Here is a 15,390-nt window from a genome sequence, read left to right on the forward strand (position 1 = left end):
CTTAAGTCTAAATCCAACTGATATGCAATGGAACTCAGACTCCTCAGCGACTGAGGCACTTTTGAAAATTATATCCTTAATTTGGCAAAAAGGTATCTCCCAGAGTTTTGGAGGTTTTTTTAAATGTGCTTCTTCTAGCAGGCTGGCAAAAGCATTCTACCACAACGTGTTACTCACCCCAGAGCCGAAGGGCCTCCTTTGACGCATGATGCAACTGGCAGGGGCGGGAGGGCAATGGTACTACAATATTTATCTGAAATTTTTCTGTACTAAATAATCACTGGGTGTGAAGACAATGACCCACAAATGAATATAGGGCTGGTTACCATGAGGCTGTCAATGCCATGTCACTGCCCCTTTGTTGAGGGAAAGCATTTTAGAGCTAAACTGGGTTATCTGTGTGTCCAACTGGCCTGTCTCGGGAAGTGGCTCAAGCAGATTTCTTATCATCTCATTCACTCATTTTGATCAACCCCATTTTTACTTGAATTCTATTTTATCACCAAGGGCTGAATCCTGAGGTCTGTGCCCAAGATTTTACGCAACAGACTCTCACTTGCCTGAATGAGAACTAAGCGGAAACAGAGTGTTTCTGAATTGGCCATAAACCTCCGACAGAAACTAGTACCAAGCAGCTGATGAAAAAAAGAACGATAACAGCCAGTGGCTCTGCTCTAAGAGGTAATCCTGCACAGCTGAAGCCGCTGACTTCAGAGGCTATAGGACTGAGCCCTACATGCTTCACCGTATCAGAATCTAGCTAGCAGCATCATGTTGAAGACTTAATGGTTAACACTATGGAAACTAATCTAGCTCTCCACTTTTCCTTCCTTTCTGAGATAGTGCAATATTCCATTTAGGCTAGGCCAGTAAAACTACTGCCTCCTCCTTGCACTGGCCTCACACTCTGCCCTTGGATGGGTGTGTAAGATAGTGACGCCCAGAGGAGCACCACATGTTCATCTGAGAGCAGAATTCGCCCTTCTATTGTCAATCAGGAGGAGATCATCACTGAAATTAACCTGTGCATCCCAGATAATATGCACTATAAACAAACAAGCAGGAATATTCATCCTCCCACACTGCTGAAATAATAAACCCTTTGGATGTTACTCAGTGTGGGGACTTGTAAACCGCTTCAGAGCTCAGTGACAACCATACAGCTTCCTGAGATAACCTGCTGCTGCTTTGCATTTCTGCTGCAAACTCCAGGATGCGAGAAATATTCTACCAAAAATAAACTAACTTATCTCCCCAGGTTTCAAATGCAGAGAATGACAATAAAGCCAACCATCTGCTCTCTGTAGCAGATGGGTCAGTCGTCTTCTCATCTCCAATGCACACTATCAACAGTCTGATCAAGCAGGGCTTCCAAAACACAAGTGCTAAACCACTGACTCCAGCATCACATGCATTTCACAGTGGTTCATGGTCACCACTATTGGCTTGTCATTATTACTGGGATAACTATCAAACCACAACAAGAGCAACAATACCTGAAGTAAAGACATTTCTCCACGTTTACAGAAGCCTTCAAAACACACAGCCTAGATGTCATTTTGTTATTAACACAAGACACTATGACAGCTAACCCTGGTTATACAGTAAAGAGGAACTATCGGGTTAGCAGATCACATAGTCAATAAAAAAACAGCTCTACACTCTTTCACTTGACTTCATAGTTAGAGTTACTCAGTACAGTAAAGCCTACACCTCAACACTCTTTTGGGTCTTTACAGTTGATGTTGTAGGAATGCTTTTCAAAAAACTTTAAATATCCTGGAATAAGCCTTAAAAAAACCAACACAGAAATCATCAAGTACAGAGGTAGAGTTTATGTTGCCATCTACAGGTTTTTCCACAAGTGGATGTTTAAACTAGAGACTTGTGCTATGTTTGTTTTGCAAAATAAAAAAATTAAAAAATGCCATGACTTTTGTTGAGACTTTGAAATAATATTTTCAACATTTTTTTACATTATATGTATTTTAACATTATTATACTTAGCAAACAGTACTGGGAATATTGTCCTATAGGAACAGTAGGCAGTTCACACACCATGTCCTCTTCCAAGCCATGCAATGTTTTTTTCCATTGTGCCATTCACCTTGTTCAGTTATGTCCCTCTTTCTCCCCACTTACTGCACAAGGAAGGGGGTAAAGATGTTGTATCAGATGAACTACTGGGTTCAGGCAATAAATGCTGATTAAAATAAAAGAAAACGTACACCAGAACGTGTCAGCTTTTGCCCTTCCAAAGTGTGCTCTTCCAGTTTCCTGTGGCTGAATTTGCTAGCAGTTTGGAGCTTACGTCCACGCTCCTCAGAGAGGATTGTGACTCGCAAAGCATGGAAGACTCACTTGATTTAGCCTCTTTTGAGTTCATTAGCGTTGACACATCTATGTCACTTGATAAGTCCTCAGAGGACAAGTTAAGACACCCTAGCTTGGCAAGAGAATTGGATCTCTTCAGAGGGGAAGAAACAGTCAAACCAGCAAGTCGTAGCCTGGTTTCGATTTCCTGAGTTCGTTGTTTCACCAGACCAGGTTTCCCATGCACACTGTGTATGCTGTCGCTACTAGAACTGCGCGTCAAGTTGGAACTCCTGGAAGATGACGGTGTATAACATATGGTCTTCAGAAAGTCCTTTGTGTAACTGCTCATGTGTTCCAGCCTGCATAGGACAGGCGTGGAGGTTTTCTGAGACAGTCCCTGTAAGGGGTTTTTGGCCTCTAACTTCTCCACATCATTCTCTGTGTCTTCAGACATTAAAGGTGCTGGACCCAGAAGAGATACTGGGCTTTGGTGCAAAGCCAAATCTTGGTTTTCCTCTGGTATACTAGCATCAATTCTGCTCATGGAGCTCTCTCTTACCAGCAATGAGGATTCTGATGGCACACTCTTCAGACGCTCCAGTTCTTTGGTATGTTTCCTAACTAAGCCAGCTTTCTGAAGCTGAATAAGAGATTCTTGATGCTGCATCAAATAACTGTTTGTGGTTGGCTTTTCCAAATCTTTGCTAAACAGCAAGTACTTCAGGTCCTTCGTGGGTTTGACATCTTTTCTGGATGGAGACTCTTCCTTCATCACTTCTGTATTCAGAGGGCTCTTCTCACAGTGGGAATTTCTCCTGGCAAGCAGTGCTTTGACAGGTGTTTTTGGTGCATCTTTTGGCTTTTCAGAAATATTGCAATGCTGATCCACCACAGATTTGCAGGTGCCACCTTCCAAAACACTAGTTCCCTGCAGCAATGGAGGCAAAACATCATTTTTAGCCCTCATTATTTCCTCAGCCTGCGACTTGCTAGGCATTTGGTCCGACGAGTTAGAAGTCACATGGGAGAGGAGTGAAGGCTGAGTACAGATTGTAGAACTGCAGCACGCGGCAGCTGGATTCAGCGTCTCATACTGCTCCCCAGAGGCTTCAGCAGATGCACTGGCTGAGGAATACATGCAGTCAGTGCATGACTGGTAGGGAGGCTTGACTTTACTGAGGATTCCAAATATGGCATCGCGCTATAAAAGGAAAGAATAGGCAATAAGAAATCAGATAAACAATTCAGTGTGGATGCAGAACAGCAGAGTCAGATTAGTTTAAAACAAGATAGATTTGCAGATTGAAAGGGAAGACACAGAACAATAGGAAACATTTTATCTATAAGAACTCCAAGGCCTAAAGGAAGCCTCTCTCCATTACTGCTGAAGTCTGGACTCTGCAGTGGGAGTCAAGCCATGAGGATTCCTAGCTGACAGTGTCTGGAGTTGGAGGAAACCAACCATTTCAAGTGATGGTCATGAAAGGCGGCTTCCCTGAGAGGTTTATAGCATGTTCACACAGCTGCATGCTTTCTTTGGTGGCTGGCTCCACAATTTCTGCAAGCAAAGCGATGTTCAGAAGCACTTCTACAAGGAAAAGGCTCAGCATGGAGACAGGCACCACTACAGGAGCCTTCACTTCCAAACCAAATTACATCATAATCTTACGATGCGGAGAGTTGTCTCATGCACACGGTGTTGGGTGTTACTAATCATCTACGTTTAAGCCCATACGCACCTCGAACTCCTCTGGGCAGCTCCTCTTGCTGTTGTTGTTATTCAAGTTCTCTCTGTTCAGTAAGTTCTCCTCCTTGTGCACAGATAGGCGCCGCTTCCACCTCTCCACAGGACTTTCCCCCCTGATGCCTTCCTTTCCCTGATCCGCCTGACTGGGCACACTCCTCCCCTTTGGCATGCTGGACTCCAGCTTCTTCACTTCCTTCTCGCAGAAACTTCTCAGCTCTGCCAGTGGTTCTGCTTTCTCCTTGGCCTTCATTGTATCTGCCGCAGCCTCAGGAGGGACTGGGGGAGGCTGATCAACCAGCAAATTGGCCTGCTCCAAAAGCACGTCTCGCTCCAGATCCTCCACCTGGAAAAATATTTCCCTGTCACCAGGCAGCTTGTTCTCCAGCAACGAGTCGGACAGGCGCCGGAAGCAGTAGTGAAACCCCCTGGCCTCCATATTGGCTCTGTTGTCCAAGTACGTGGACTGTGAAGGCGCGTCCAGGTCAGATAGACGGTTTTCCAGATCGATGTCTAAGCTATCGAGCAGGAAGTCACTGGGCCCCGTAGAATCATCTGCATTCTGGCGTAGGTTGCTCTCTGCTTGCTGCTTCCACAGCTTGTTATGACGCTGTTTGCTAGGGAGAAAAACAAAAGGCACAAATTACTACAATAAAACACTCAGCAGCTGTTGTATGTAAAAACATCACCGTGCCCCACCCCATACAAGCCACGCCCCTCAGAAACCTTTGGAGGAAACATGCAATCCCAGCAGATCACCCACTACAGAGGACAGTGGCAATGCAGGGCAGAGGAGCAGGGTGTACGAAGCAGCCAGGCTCTGGTCTAAATACAGGGAACAAATGGCTGGGTCATTACGTAAGATTCAAGGGAAGAAAAACAACAGCAACCAAAGTCCTCAAGGATCAGGTAACTGTAACTTAAAAGGCATCGACCAGCTCTGTAGTTAGCTGTGATGGCTGCTGTGGAATGAAGGTGATACACACATAATGAGGAAACAGAAACAAAACCCCCAGCTGAAAGCATCCAGACCAAGCACACATAAAACATGTATCAGAGTCATGCGAATATAACTTTAAAAAGACGCTCAGCTGAATCCGGCTGTCCTCGCTCAGAAAGACTTCCCTAACTTCAGGACTTTGTCCTATGTACGTCTATGAAGCGACAGGAACTCAGCCGGCTCCAGGCATGGGAGCCCAGCCACGCAATGAGCCTGCTGATTGAGCTCCCTGACTGGACAGAAGAGCCAACAGAGCCCCATTTAAGCCTTGCAGCAACAGCAGCACAGTGGCAGCTTGATACATTCTGTGCCAGCAGCTGTGCCAGACTTGCTTCCTGTATCTGCCCTAGCTCCAACCTGCGCCTGAAACAGCTACTGAAACATTGACAAAAACTGCATTCTCTTCCCATTTTTCACAAAATCATGTTCCCCCTTTCCAAGCAACTCTCTGATAATTTTTAACTTATTTTTCCTTTGCCCAGCATAGGCCTTACGTGTGTGTACATACAACTGCAAATTGCTAATCCTGCTTTGTGAGACATTCCTTGCAAGTCACCTTCTCATTCCACCCATCACCTTACCTTGCATCTAAAATTCCTTCATATTCCAGCAGCTGTTTCATGAAGCCTGCATTTGGTCTTGCAATGCTGCGTTTTTGCTTCACATAATTATAGGCTTTTTCCAAGGACCAGCCAAATTCCTTCATTGCATAAGCTATAACCGTAGAGGCAGACCGGCTAACACCCATTTTGCAGTGTACCAGACACTTAGAGTGATTTTTCCTAGAGAGGAAGGCAAAAAATAAGAAAAACTGTATCTCAAATCCTTTTGTTTATTAAGTTTTACTATCACAGTTTTATATGGTGCATGGATGGTCGTTTGTTCTCCAGACCCAGCCAACATCACAGCTCAGAAGGAGTTAATTGGTTTGGGCTAAATGGTCCAAGAAAATAAACTCTCTAGGGAAGTTAGGATTTGGAGAAGTGTGACACCCCCTAACCACTCTCCTCTCACCCCAACCACACTGCTATTTCAGATACAACCCACAGCTCCCTTTGTCTGCATGTCCCTGTCTTTGGAGATGTGGACCCAGCAGGCACGGTGGGTTCCCTACCAGAGCCCCCTGCACTGTTCACTGCACGAGGGCTTCTCTATCACTTGTGCCCTGGCGGGTGGAGTGACTGGATGAAAATCACAGAGTAAGAAGTCTCACAAATAAAGAGGCTTCCTCGGAGAGGTTGGTGCAATCTGAAGAGCAAGTAACAGGGTTGGAGGCCCTTATGCCAGGCCTCCATCTTCAAAGGTGGAGGCAAGGCAACTGAACGAAGGATCACACATGGCAATAAGCATCTCCTGCTATGTATTTAGGAACTTCAACGCCCAGTATGTCACCTGGCAGAATTGTGCCACAATCTGTCAGGGATGGGACCGCCACAGCTTCAGATGCAGCCCCTTTATTTTTGAGCCCATTATTAATCCTGACTTTGTGGCTGATGGACAAAGTCAAATTCAACTGCTAGTTACACCTCTGCAATCCTAATGATTTGGTACTAACTTAGGGCAGGATTTGGCCGACTAATAAAAGAGGCCAAATTAACCAGGTGTCACTGTCCAGCTACCCCATGCAGATCTGAATGAAGAAAAGCCCATCAAGTTACAAAGCACATGCTGAAACCCCAGCAGAATGTGAGTGGTTCATGTCACTAATTGTTGCTGGGAGTCACTGGTCTGCTTATTCTATCACAGACAAAATTCAAGGATTTTGAAGTGTTTTACTTCATCAGAAGGACCCTTAGGGGCTCCTGACATCTTTTAGGGCGTTAGGTGCAAACACAAGCAGAATGTAGCATCATTACTAGAAACAAACAAACATTTCATTTAAAAAAAAGGGAAGCAAAAAAGCAAGCTGAACAAGGCGCTGAAAATAAAATTTCAGAACAATCGTGACTGGCTGCGAAGGGGTTAATGTTTAACCACTGACGGGAACAGACAGGGTATTTGGGAATTCCAGGGGCCCAACTGAACTCCCTTTTCAAAGGCCTCTGCGAGAGCAGGGGTCCCAGAAACCTCTTCATAGCCTCACAAAGGGCTCAGCAATTAAGCAGCAAAGGGACAGCTACTTAATTGGCCTGGTAGAGCTACTTAACTGCCATGGCAGTAAAGACACTGAATGAGTTATTGTGCCAAACCTAGGACAGCGAGCTGAGGGTATGAAGGAGTCCAGGGGAACTGGATGCTGGGGATAGAGTCAAAGTCAGAACAGATGCACGGACACTTCTCAGGACTTGTCCAAAAGCAGTGAGTTTCCAGTAATAGACAGCGGGGATGGTTACTTTCCTACTGAGTACACTTCTCATTGCCCCTGCCCTGAAGTGGGAACCACAGCTCTGTGACTAAAGGACATTCAGAGGAAGGCAGGTTTCAAAATGAGCTTCTGTGAATGGTTCCATATCCTCTGCTGAAATGCTATTCAGCAGCATGCAGAGGGCACAACACTATCCTTACAATAGCCACAGTACTGGTGAGGGAGCTCCCTCGCCCCCTGCTGGAGGAAGTGCCTCAGTGTCATGCAAGGACTTGACCTCACTCCCCAGATTCAGATGACGGGTTCTTATCCTGACCTTGGATGCCCCCAAGCACTGATTCGCTCATCTCCGTCCACTTACTTGGCTTTATTTATGAAATGATATGCCTCGTTCCAGTGAGCCAGGAGGTCTGTCGTCTCCTCGTCATACACCCGGATATTATGATATGCAAATAGACCAGGAAAAAAATTATCTATCTCCCTGGTGACATTTAAAATGTAGTAGACACTGCAGGATGCAATGGGAAACAAAGGCGGAGAGTTTAATCATCGCAGCCCTGGAAAGGGACCTGGAATTCACATGATAAACCACACACATGGGTTTAACATGGGTGCTCTTGCTGCATGGGACAATCAGCAGCCCCAAACCTCTAAGCTCTCCGCTTCCGATTAAATCAGCTGGCGTTCTACATGTGAAGGACTGGCTGAATCGAGTCCCTAACTCATCTCTCTCTACTACCATTGTCCCATGTAAAGATGGAGAACATGGGAGAGTGACTTGCCCCTCTACCAATGAGGAAGCTGAGGGAGAGAGAGGAGCCGAAACTTGATCCAAGTCTCACAATGAATCAATGTCAATACTAGGAACAGAACCTGGGAGTCCTGAATCTCAGCCTTGTGCTTTCGCAACAAGATCATACTTTCTTCCTTCTTCCAACCAGAAATATGAAATGAAAGTTGCATCATTTTACTCTACTTCTGCAGGATATAACAGCAGGATTTTAATAATAAATAGGCGTATACTAGGAGAGAATGAATGCCCATATTAAGTTATTATTTCATATAATTCACACAAATCAATAGCACATGATATTTATTCAAGGATTTGTCCAGCTTTGACTTTTAAAAATGTCATTTCAAGAATACCATCACTACAGATCAAAGGATTAATGTGCTGGTTGCTTTACTTATTCAAAAGTGTTCCAGAGGACTACAGTTTAAACATCTTTATTCCTGCTGTTGAGTAATAACTTTTCAGAGCCTCATTATAGAGCCAACATGTGTCCTGGGCAAGCAGCAAGTATTTATACACAAAATTCCCATTGGCCTAAAACACTTAAAGCCAAGAAGTGATGTAGTGATGAGAGTTCACTGAGAGACAAGACTGCAGCCACCTGTCTGCACTAGTGGAATGGAGAACAATTCACACAGCTCTTCTCATCTTCAGGCAGTTTTGCACCATTTGGATAAGAGCTTTACCCCAAATACTGTAATGCATAATCTTCTGAAGTGTTTGGGAATTCACACCTCAGACAACAATAAGCCTGCTCAGTATAAACTAGACTCCTACATAGGATTGGTCTTCCCTAGATCTCAAAGCACTTTACAAATGAGGACAAATATCTCCATTGTACAGGTGGGAAAACTGAGATAGAAAGAGAGGAACTATCTGGTCCAAGGTCACTACTGAGAATAGAATTCTGGTCCTGTGCCTATCCACTAAAGTATGGCCTGAAAGTATAATATTTCATTTCACAAGACACCCGAACATGCAGTTGAAAACAAGTGATTTGAGGATTTAAGAGTCTAACGTGCGAAAGCCAACATTAAGTAGTGGAAAGGGCCAGTACTCACCCCGAGCCTTGAAGCTCTTCCAGATTGGAGGCATTCCACTCAGACCCCTAGGATACAAGTCACATACACATACACAGAGTAAGCCTTTGTTCTGCTGGGCACTGTACAGTCACTGTGCTCTTTGCTAACTGGACAATATTTTCTCAGGAGCGCTAAACTAAAACATAGGCAAGGGTTTCTGAAAAGAGTACAATAGGGCATGAGGTTCTAGGGCCCTGCATAACAATGCAGAGTTATTCTGCTAACTCAGCCTAGCAACCAGGCCAGACTGGTCCTATTAACTACAACCCAAGAGTATAAAAGGTTGAGAGTCTCTCTGAGGCAAGAGGGAGGTAAGGGGAGAGATAGAGGGGTCAATCTGCTGGTAGAAACCCTAGGAAGCTTGGCCTGAGGTTTATTATTTATATTACAGAGCACATACAGGCCCCAAACAAAATGGAAGCACCACTGTAGTAAACACTGTACATACACACAGAAAACTCCCTGCCCTGAACAGCTTACAATCACAGAATCATAGAAATGAGACCTGGAAGGGACCTCAAGAAGTCATCCAGTCCAGCCCCCTGTGCTGAGGCAGGACCAATTAAACTTAGAGCGTCCCTGATAGGTGTTTGTTGTTAACCTATGGCTCTTGACCTGATTTATGACAGGAAGCTTTTAGGCTAATATATATTAACACGTGCTTTTAACAGGAAAGAGTAAAAATCAACATTGCTGAAAGGCACATGGAGGAACATAGAGTGTAATGAGCAATATGAATGTTGAGACAAACAAAGGTAACAGCAAAGAAGCAAAAACAAGTTAAAATTGTAGCTTTGGGAAGATTTGGGGGGTGCTTGTGTCCAGGGAACTAACCACACTGACTTACTGAAAATACTGGGAATGGGGCTGATGCAGATAGCTTAGGCCAGCCTTGGAAGATTAATTATGGATAGCTGGGATATCATAAGAACATAAGAATGGCCCTACTGGGTCAGACCAAGGATTTAGCCCAGTATCCTGTCTTCCCACAGTGGCATGGTCCAGAGGGAATGAGCAGAACAGGGAATCATCAAGTGATCCATCCCCCAGTGCTCATTTCCAGCTTCTGGCAAACAGAGGCTAGGGACACCATTCCAGTCCATCCTGGCTAATAGCCATTGGCTAACAGCCAAACAACATTTCCTGGAAGATGTCATATGGGAAGGGGCTGGAATACCTTCAGATCTGGTCTTGGACCTAGGTGCCTGTAAGAGAGGAGATGAGTATAAACAAGGTGTGTGCCGACCCTTGGTGGGCACTTTGGGATGAGAGGCTGGTGTAAACTGGACCGTCACCTCCCACTTACAGTGTACTCCACTGAGTATCTTCTTCTAGCGGTATTTACCCTGGGTCCCGAGAGTTTGAGAGTATGACAGCACTATGGACTTTCTTATTATATGTATCTGTTTCTTGTTCAGTAGCATTAATGCTTTGGTTTATCTGGATGATAAATAAAACTTTTATGTTCATATTCCTGTGATTCATCAATCCCACCTGTTAAATAATTTACGTAATCACTAAGGGAAAGAACCGGTCAACTGTGACCAGTGAACTTTGCACCTCAGGTAATTTCAGGCGGCACTGTCCAACCTGATCTTAGCAACCTCCAGTGGTGGAGATTCTACAACCTCCCTTGGAAGCCGGTTCCAGACCTTAACTACCAGTATAGGCAGAATTTTTTTCCCCTAATATCTAACCTAAATCTCCCTTGCTGCATATTAAGTCCATTACTACTAGCCTGGAGAACAACTGATCACACTTGTCTTTATAACAGCCCTTCACATATTTGAAGACTGTTCTCAGGCCCCCATCACCGCCAGTTGTCTTTTCTCAAAACTAACCAGGCCCAGTTTGTTTAACCTTTCCTCACAGGTCATGGTTTCTAAACCTTTGATCATTTTTGTTGCTCTTCTCTGGACTCTCTCCAGTCTGTCCACATCTTTCCTAGAATGCAGGACCCCGAATTAGACAATGCTCCAGCGGAGGCCTCACCAGTGCCAACAGAGTGGGACAATGACGTCCCAGGTCTTACATAAGACACTCCTGTTACTATATCTCAGAACGATATTAGCCTTTTTTGCAACTGCATCACATTGTTGGCTGAACAGGCCTAAACAGGCAAGACAGACAAAGGGCGAGAAACAGAGAATATCATCCCTATTCTACAGATCCCTAAAACTGAAGCACAAAGAGATTAAGTAACTTGCCCAAGGTCACAGAGTGGAGCTTTCACAGATCCAGGGAAAGAATCCAGATCTCCTGAGTCCCAAAGCTGTGCCTTAGCCACAAAACCATCCCTCCTCTAACCTGAGGAAGGGTTAGCCCTATTACTTAAAGAAAACCACAAAGAGATGGCACATTTGGACTACATATGTGCAGTGTGTTAGGAACACAGTGGGAACGTTCCCAGATTACAAAGTAATATTAAGCAGGATTTCAATCAGAAAAGCTCACAAAAAATGATCCTAGGAAGGGGTCCAAAAGGAAAAGAAGATGGGATATAGGACACAGAGGATGCATCTCCAGATTGCCTGTTCAGATCCAATCTGAGCTGGTGGTGAGCAGCACTGGATCTGCTTGCTTGCTTGCATGAAGTGAGTTAGACAGTCTCAGGGTGGTTCCTAGCACATCACAAAACCCACCATAAATGAACATTCCCTGTTTTCAATAACAAATATAAATTGCATAGGAAAACCATTCAGAGAGTCTGCAAAATAAAGTGGTCATTATCAGTGTTCCCTCTAATTTTTTAGGTCCATGTGTGGAATGAATTTGGTTATGTGCACCAATATAGAGGTGATATGTGACGCAACAAAATTCCTGTGGTGGGGGTGGGGTCGAGGGGTTCCAAGTGTGGGAGGGGGCTCGGAGCTGGGGCAGATGGTTGGAATGTGGGGGGATGTGGGCTCTGGGGTGCGGTGCAGTCTGCAGCGGGGCTGCAGTGGGGAGAAAGGACTCCCCCTAGCTCTCTCTCGCTGCAGCAGCTGGGGCCAGCGGGAAGGGGCACCTCTCCCCACCGCTGCAGGTCCGTGATTTGGCCGGCGGGAAGAGACGCTTCCCGCCACAGCCCTGAGTCCCTGCGTGGGGCTTAATAGGCAGCTGCGCGGCCGTGTGGCTTAGAGGGAACTTAGGTTGTTATATTAGTAACACTGAGTCTCAGGCTATTTGAGTGTGAGATGGCCCCTAGAAGTCATGGGAGACAGTGCTCTAGAGGTACATGCACAACATATTGCATGGAGAACTAAGAGGATTTTAAAACATGATTCACTCTCAGAGGCCTATTTCCTCAGAGTCTATCATGGAAAAGATGAGATTGCTGCAAAGTGCAGAACTGCTCCCGTCTCAGTTAAATCTTGGTTCTGGATGGCAACTTCCAGTTTTGCTTGGAGTACCATCTAGTGGCAAGAGATTACAAGAGACTCATCCCCGCTCTGAGCCTGTTCATAGGCTGAAAGAGCAAATCACCTTTCAAACTGATGATTTATATAAAGCCAGCCAGGTGGGAGGCACTTTGACTTTCTCAGTGTATCATTACCTTTGATTGAGCAAGGCAAAAATAGAGGGCACATAACTGGTACACTTGGACAGTGTCCTGATCTAGGTCCTTACCTCATCTTAAGAAAAACGACTCCTATTCGTAGAAATATTAAATAAATCCATAATGGGCAGTCTTTCCTGTGCATGATGCACCCAACAAACAGAGCACTAACATCAGGGCCAGGACACCATTTTACTAAATCTACTTAGCTTCCAAAGCAGGGCAACAGGTTATTGTGCACACGCAGGGCTGACGAGAGCGGGAAGGGAAGCTGGTACAAATTACCAGGGCCCGATGGTCCGGAAGGGGGCCCTGGGCCCGGCTTCCCCAGCCTGGTCCACCCTTGCTGGGGGGCCCGAAAAAATTTCTTCACCAGGGCCCGAACCCACTCTCGGCAGCTCTGTGCACACGGGGAAAGTCACAGCAGCAGGAATAAATGGGGAAAAGGGAAAGACGAAGCACTTCCTCAGAGCAGTTCTCTGATGTGGGGGAAGGCTGTCTTCCCACATACTGTATCAACCCCTGGCAACCTCTGATTTATTTATTTCCATTAGAATAAAAGCTCCCATACTAAGACTCTAGCCCCTGCCAATTATCTACAATTACAAAAGCAAATTGCCATTCAGCCAAGTCACCCTCCTGCCTAGAAGCAGGTCCTAATCAAACACTACCAGCCCATACGTCAGACCACTCCTCAGCACCTTTACTTCTCTTCAAAGGCCAGGTGAAATAAACGCCCCCCCCCCCCCCTCCGCAGCATGCCACCATTTACAGGACCCTCCCCCACGCATGCCCCCCCATGTGTTCTGCTCCTGAGCTGAGCTGGCCAGGAGAGGACCACTGATGGAGCACATTCACTCACAGGGAGAGAAAGGCTCAGGAAGGCCCTCTGCCCCTCTTGCCAGCCCATCAGCGCAGCCCTGTGTGTTCAGAATGACGGCTCAGCTAGCAGAACGGGCTGCTGGGATGTGGGCCTTTGGAAGCGACATGGAGAGAGGAAGGAAAGGAGACCTACAGTCTCCTTGTGTAAAAGGTTCAACATTAGGCTACACATCCGCTGGCCTTTCTCCCCATTGCAGGCTTTACATGCAGTGCAGCTTTCCTAGAGCCTGGTGGCCGCTCATGTTTGACTGATGCCCCCTCCTCATGCCCAGCATAGCTTCTGACTCCGTGGCTTACCAGATACAGGTGATCAAAAATCAGAGATGGTTTGTCCATCTGCCCCAGGATAAGCAGCATTTCATTGTCTATAAATTCCTTGAATTCTTTCAAGTTGCAGTTCATCTGCTTCTCCAGCTCATTTCGTATCTGTGGGGCAGAAAATGACAAAGTATGCCACTTAGTAAATGACAGCATACCACCTAGATGGTGGGCTGTGCAAAATGACTGTCCACTTTTAAAAGGAGAGTGCCAATAAATTATACATCCATCCATTAGAGAGCAAGAGAGATTACGGTCCACAGAGAAGTACATAAATGCTTTCAGAGACAAACAACCTCAGGAAAAGGTCATGTGAGGCCCTAAATTCAGGCTTTGTAAATAAAGCTTCATGCAAAGTCCAATATGAACACAAAATCTGTTATGGTATTTTTCACTCTGAAGCATTCCCCTGAAGTGCTGAACACCCAGCACTGTGCTAGCACCGAAGAAACCAAAGCAAAACTCACTAGAAACAAGAAGTGAAAAACAGCAGCATCATTGTGGAAAGGGAATTAGATCTTTTAAAGTCTCTCACTTTTAAGGTGCTGGGTAGGAAACATTTGTAAGGTGTATAGATTTTCTTCTTTATCCCCTCCCTTGAAAAGCCAAACCTACCACAGCTTTCTACATTACAACATTGCATGTGAGTAACTCTACTAAAACAGAAGAATCTGGGCATTTTCAGGGCAGCCGAAGAAGAAATGCTGGCAACCAATTTGCGTGGCTTTTACCACTGCACAAAGCTCCAGGCAAGTCCACACTCAGGGTACATTGTGGGTCAGTTTCCAGGTTTCCTTATACTTTGGGCTCTTACAGGACCTCCCATGAGAGTATTTCAATCACTTGTTGTAGGGACTCTAAAAGCCCACTGTGAGGTTGATGATATCCTATTTCACAGATGGGAAAACTGAGGGGCAGAGAACAGAAGATTTATCCCAGGACATGGAGTAAATCTTGTAAGCACAGGTGGAAATATATATCCTGAAGGTCCTGACTCCCCGTCTTCTCTAACCCTTACCCAGTGCTACCTCCCATACTCTGGACATTGACAGGAACCGAGTGGTCACAGGCCAGCAAATGGTAGGTTTTGCTTACTTCCTTGGAGGTCACGTTTTCCAGATCTTTGCTCATCATGATACTTCGGAGTTTGGCTTTAATGAACCGCTCTGTTTTTTCCCCCTCAGTTGGCCTGCAAAGGAAAATTAAAAAAACTATCCAGACAGGCATTTCACTGGGGCAGAAGGCCTCAGCGATGCTCTCTCGGTATAATGATACTGTTACATGGAGAAGGGATGGGAAGGATTCAAGTTAATTCAACTGACACTGATGACAGAGGAAAACTTTACAAAATTATGTATGAACTGAAAGGAGATCAAACTATTGGAGAAATGAAAGGGAAAATGTGGGATTTC

At 45.4% G+C, this 15,390-nt stretch overlaps 1 protein-coding gene across 6 annotated transcripts in view; it reads right to left on the reverse strand.

The window, feature by feature from the left end:
- Positions 1-1,814: 1,814 nt before the first annotated feature.
- Positions 1,815-15,390, reverse strand: part of SSH1 (slingshot protein phosphatase 1) — a 52,355-nt gene continuing 38,779 nt past the window's right edge. For all 6 annotated transcript variants that reach the window (XM_050924199.1, XM_050924198.1, XM_050924201.1 and 3 more), the window contains 7 exons: positions 15,074-15,167; positions 13,958-14,086; positions 9,220-9,266; positions 7,727-7,873; positions 5,642-5,842; positions 4,056-4,677; positions 1,815-3,517 (listed from right to left, as the gene is read on the reverse strand). In XM_050924199.1, the coding sequence (XP_050780156.1) occupies positions 2,240-3,517; positions 4,056-4,677; positions 5,642-5,842; positions 7,727-7,873; positions 9,220-9,266; positions 13,958-14,086; positions 15,074-15,167 (2,518 nt within the window). In that variant the 3' untranslated portion in view covers positions 1,815-2,239. The remainder of the gene's footprint in view (positions 3,518-4,055; positions 4,678-5,641; positions 5,843-7,726; positions 7,874-9,219; positions 9,267-13,957; positions 14,087-15,073; positions 15,168-15,390) is intronic.

This window comes from Gopherus flavomarginatus, chromosome 15, assembly GCF_025201925.1.
Source record: "Gopherus flavomarginatus isolate rGopFla2 chromosome 15, rGopFla2.mat.asm, whole genome shotgun sequence".
NCBI lineage: Eukaryota > Metazoa > Chordata > Testudines > Testudinidae > Gopherus > Gopherus flavomarginatus.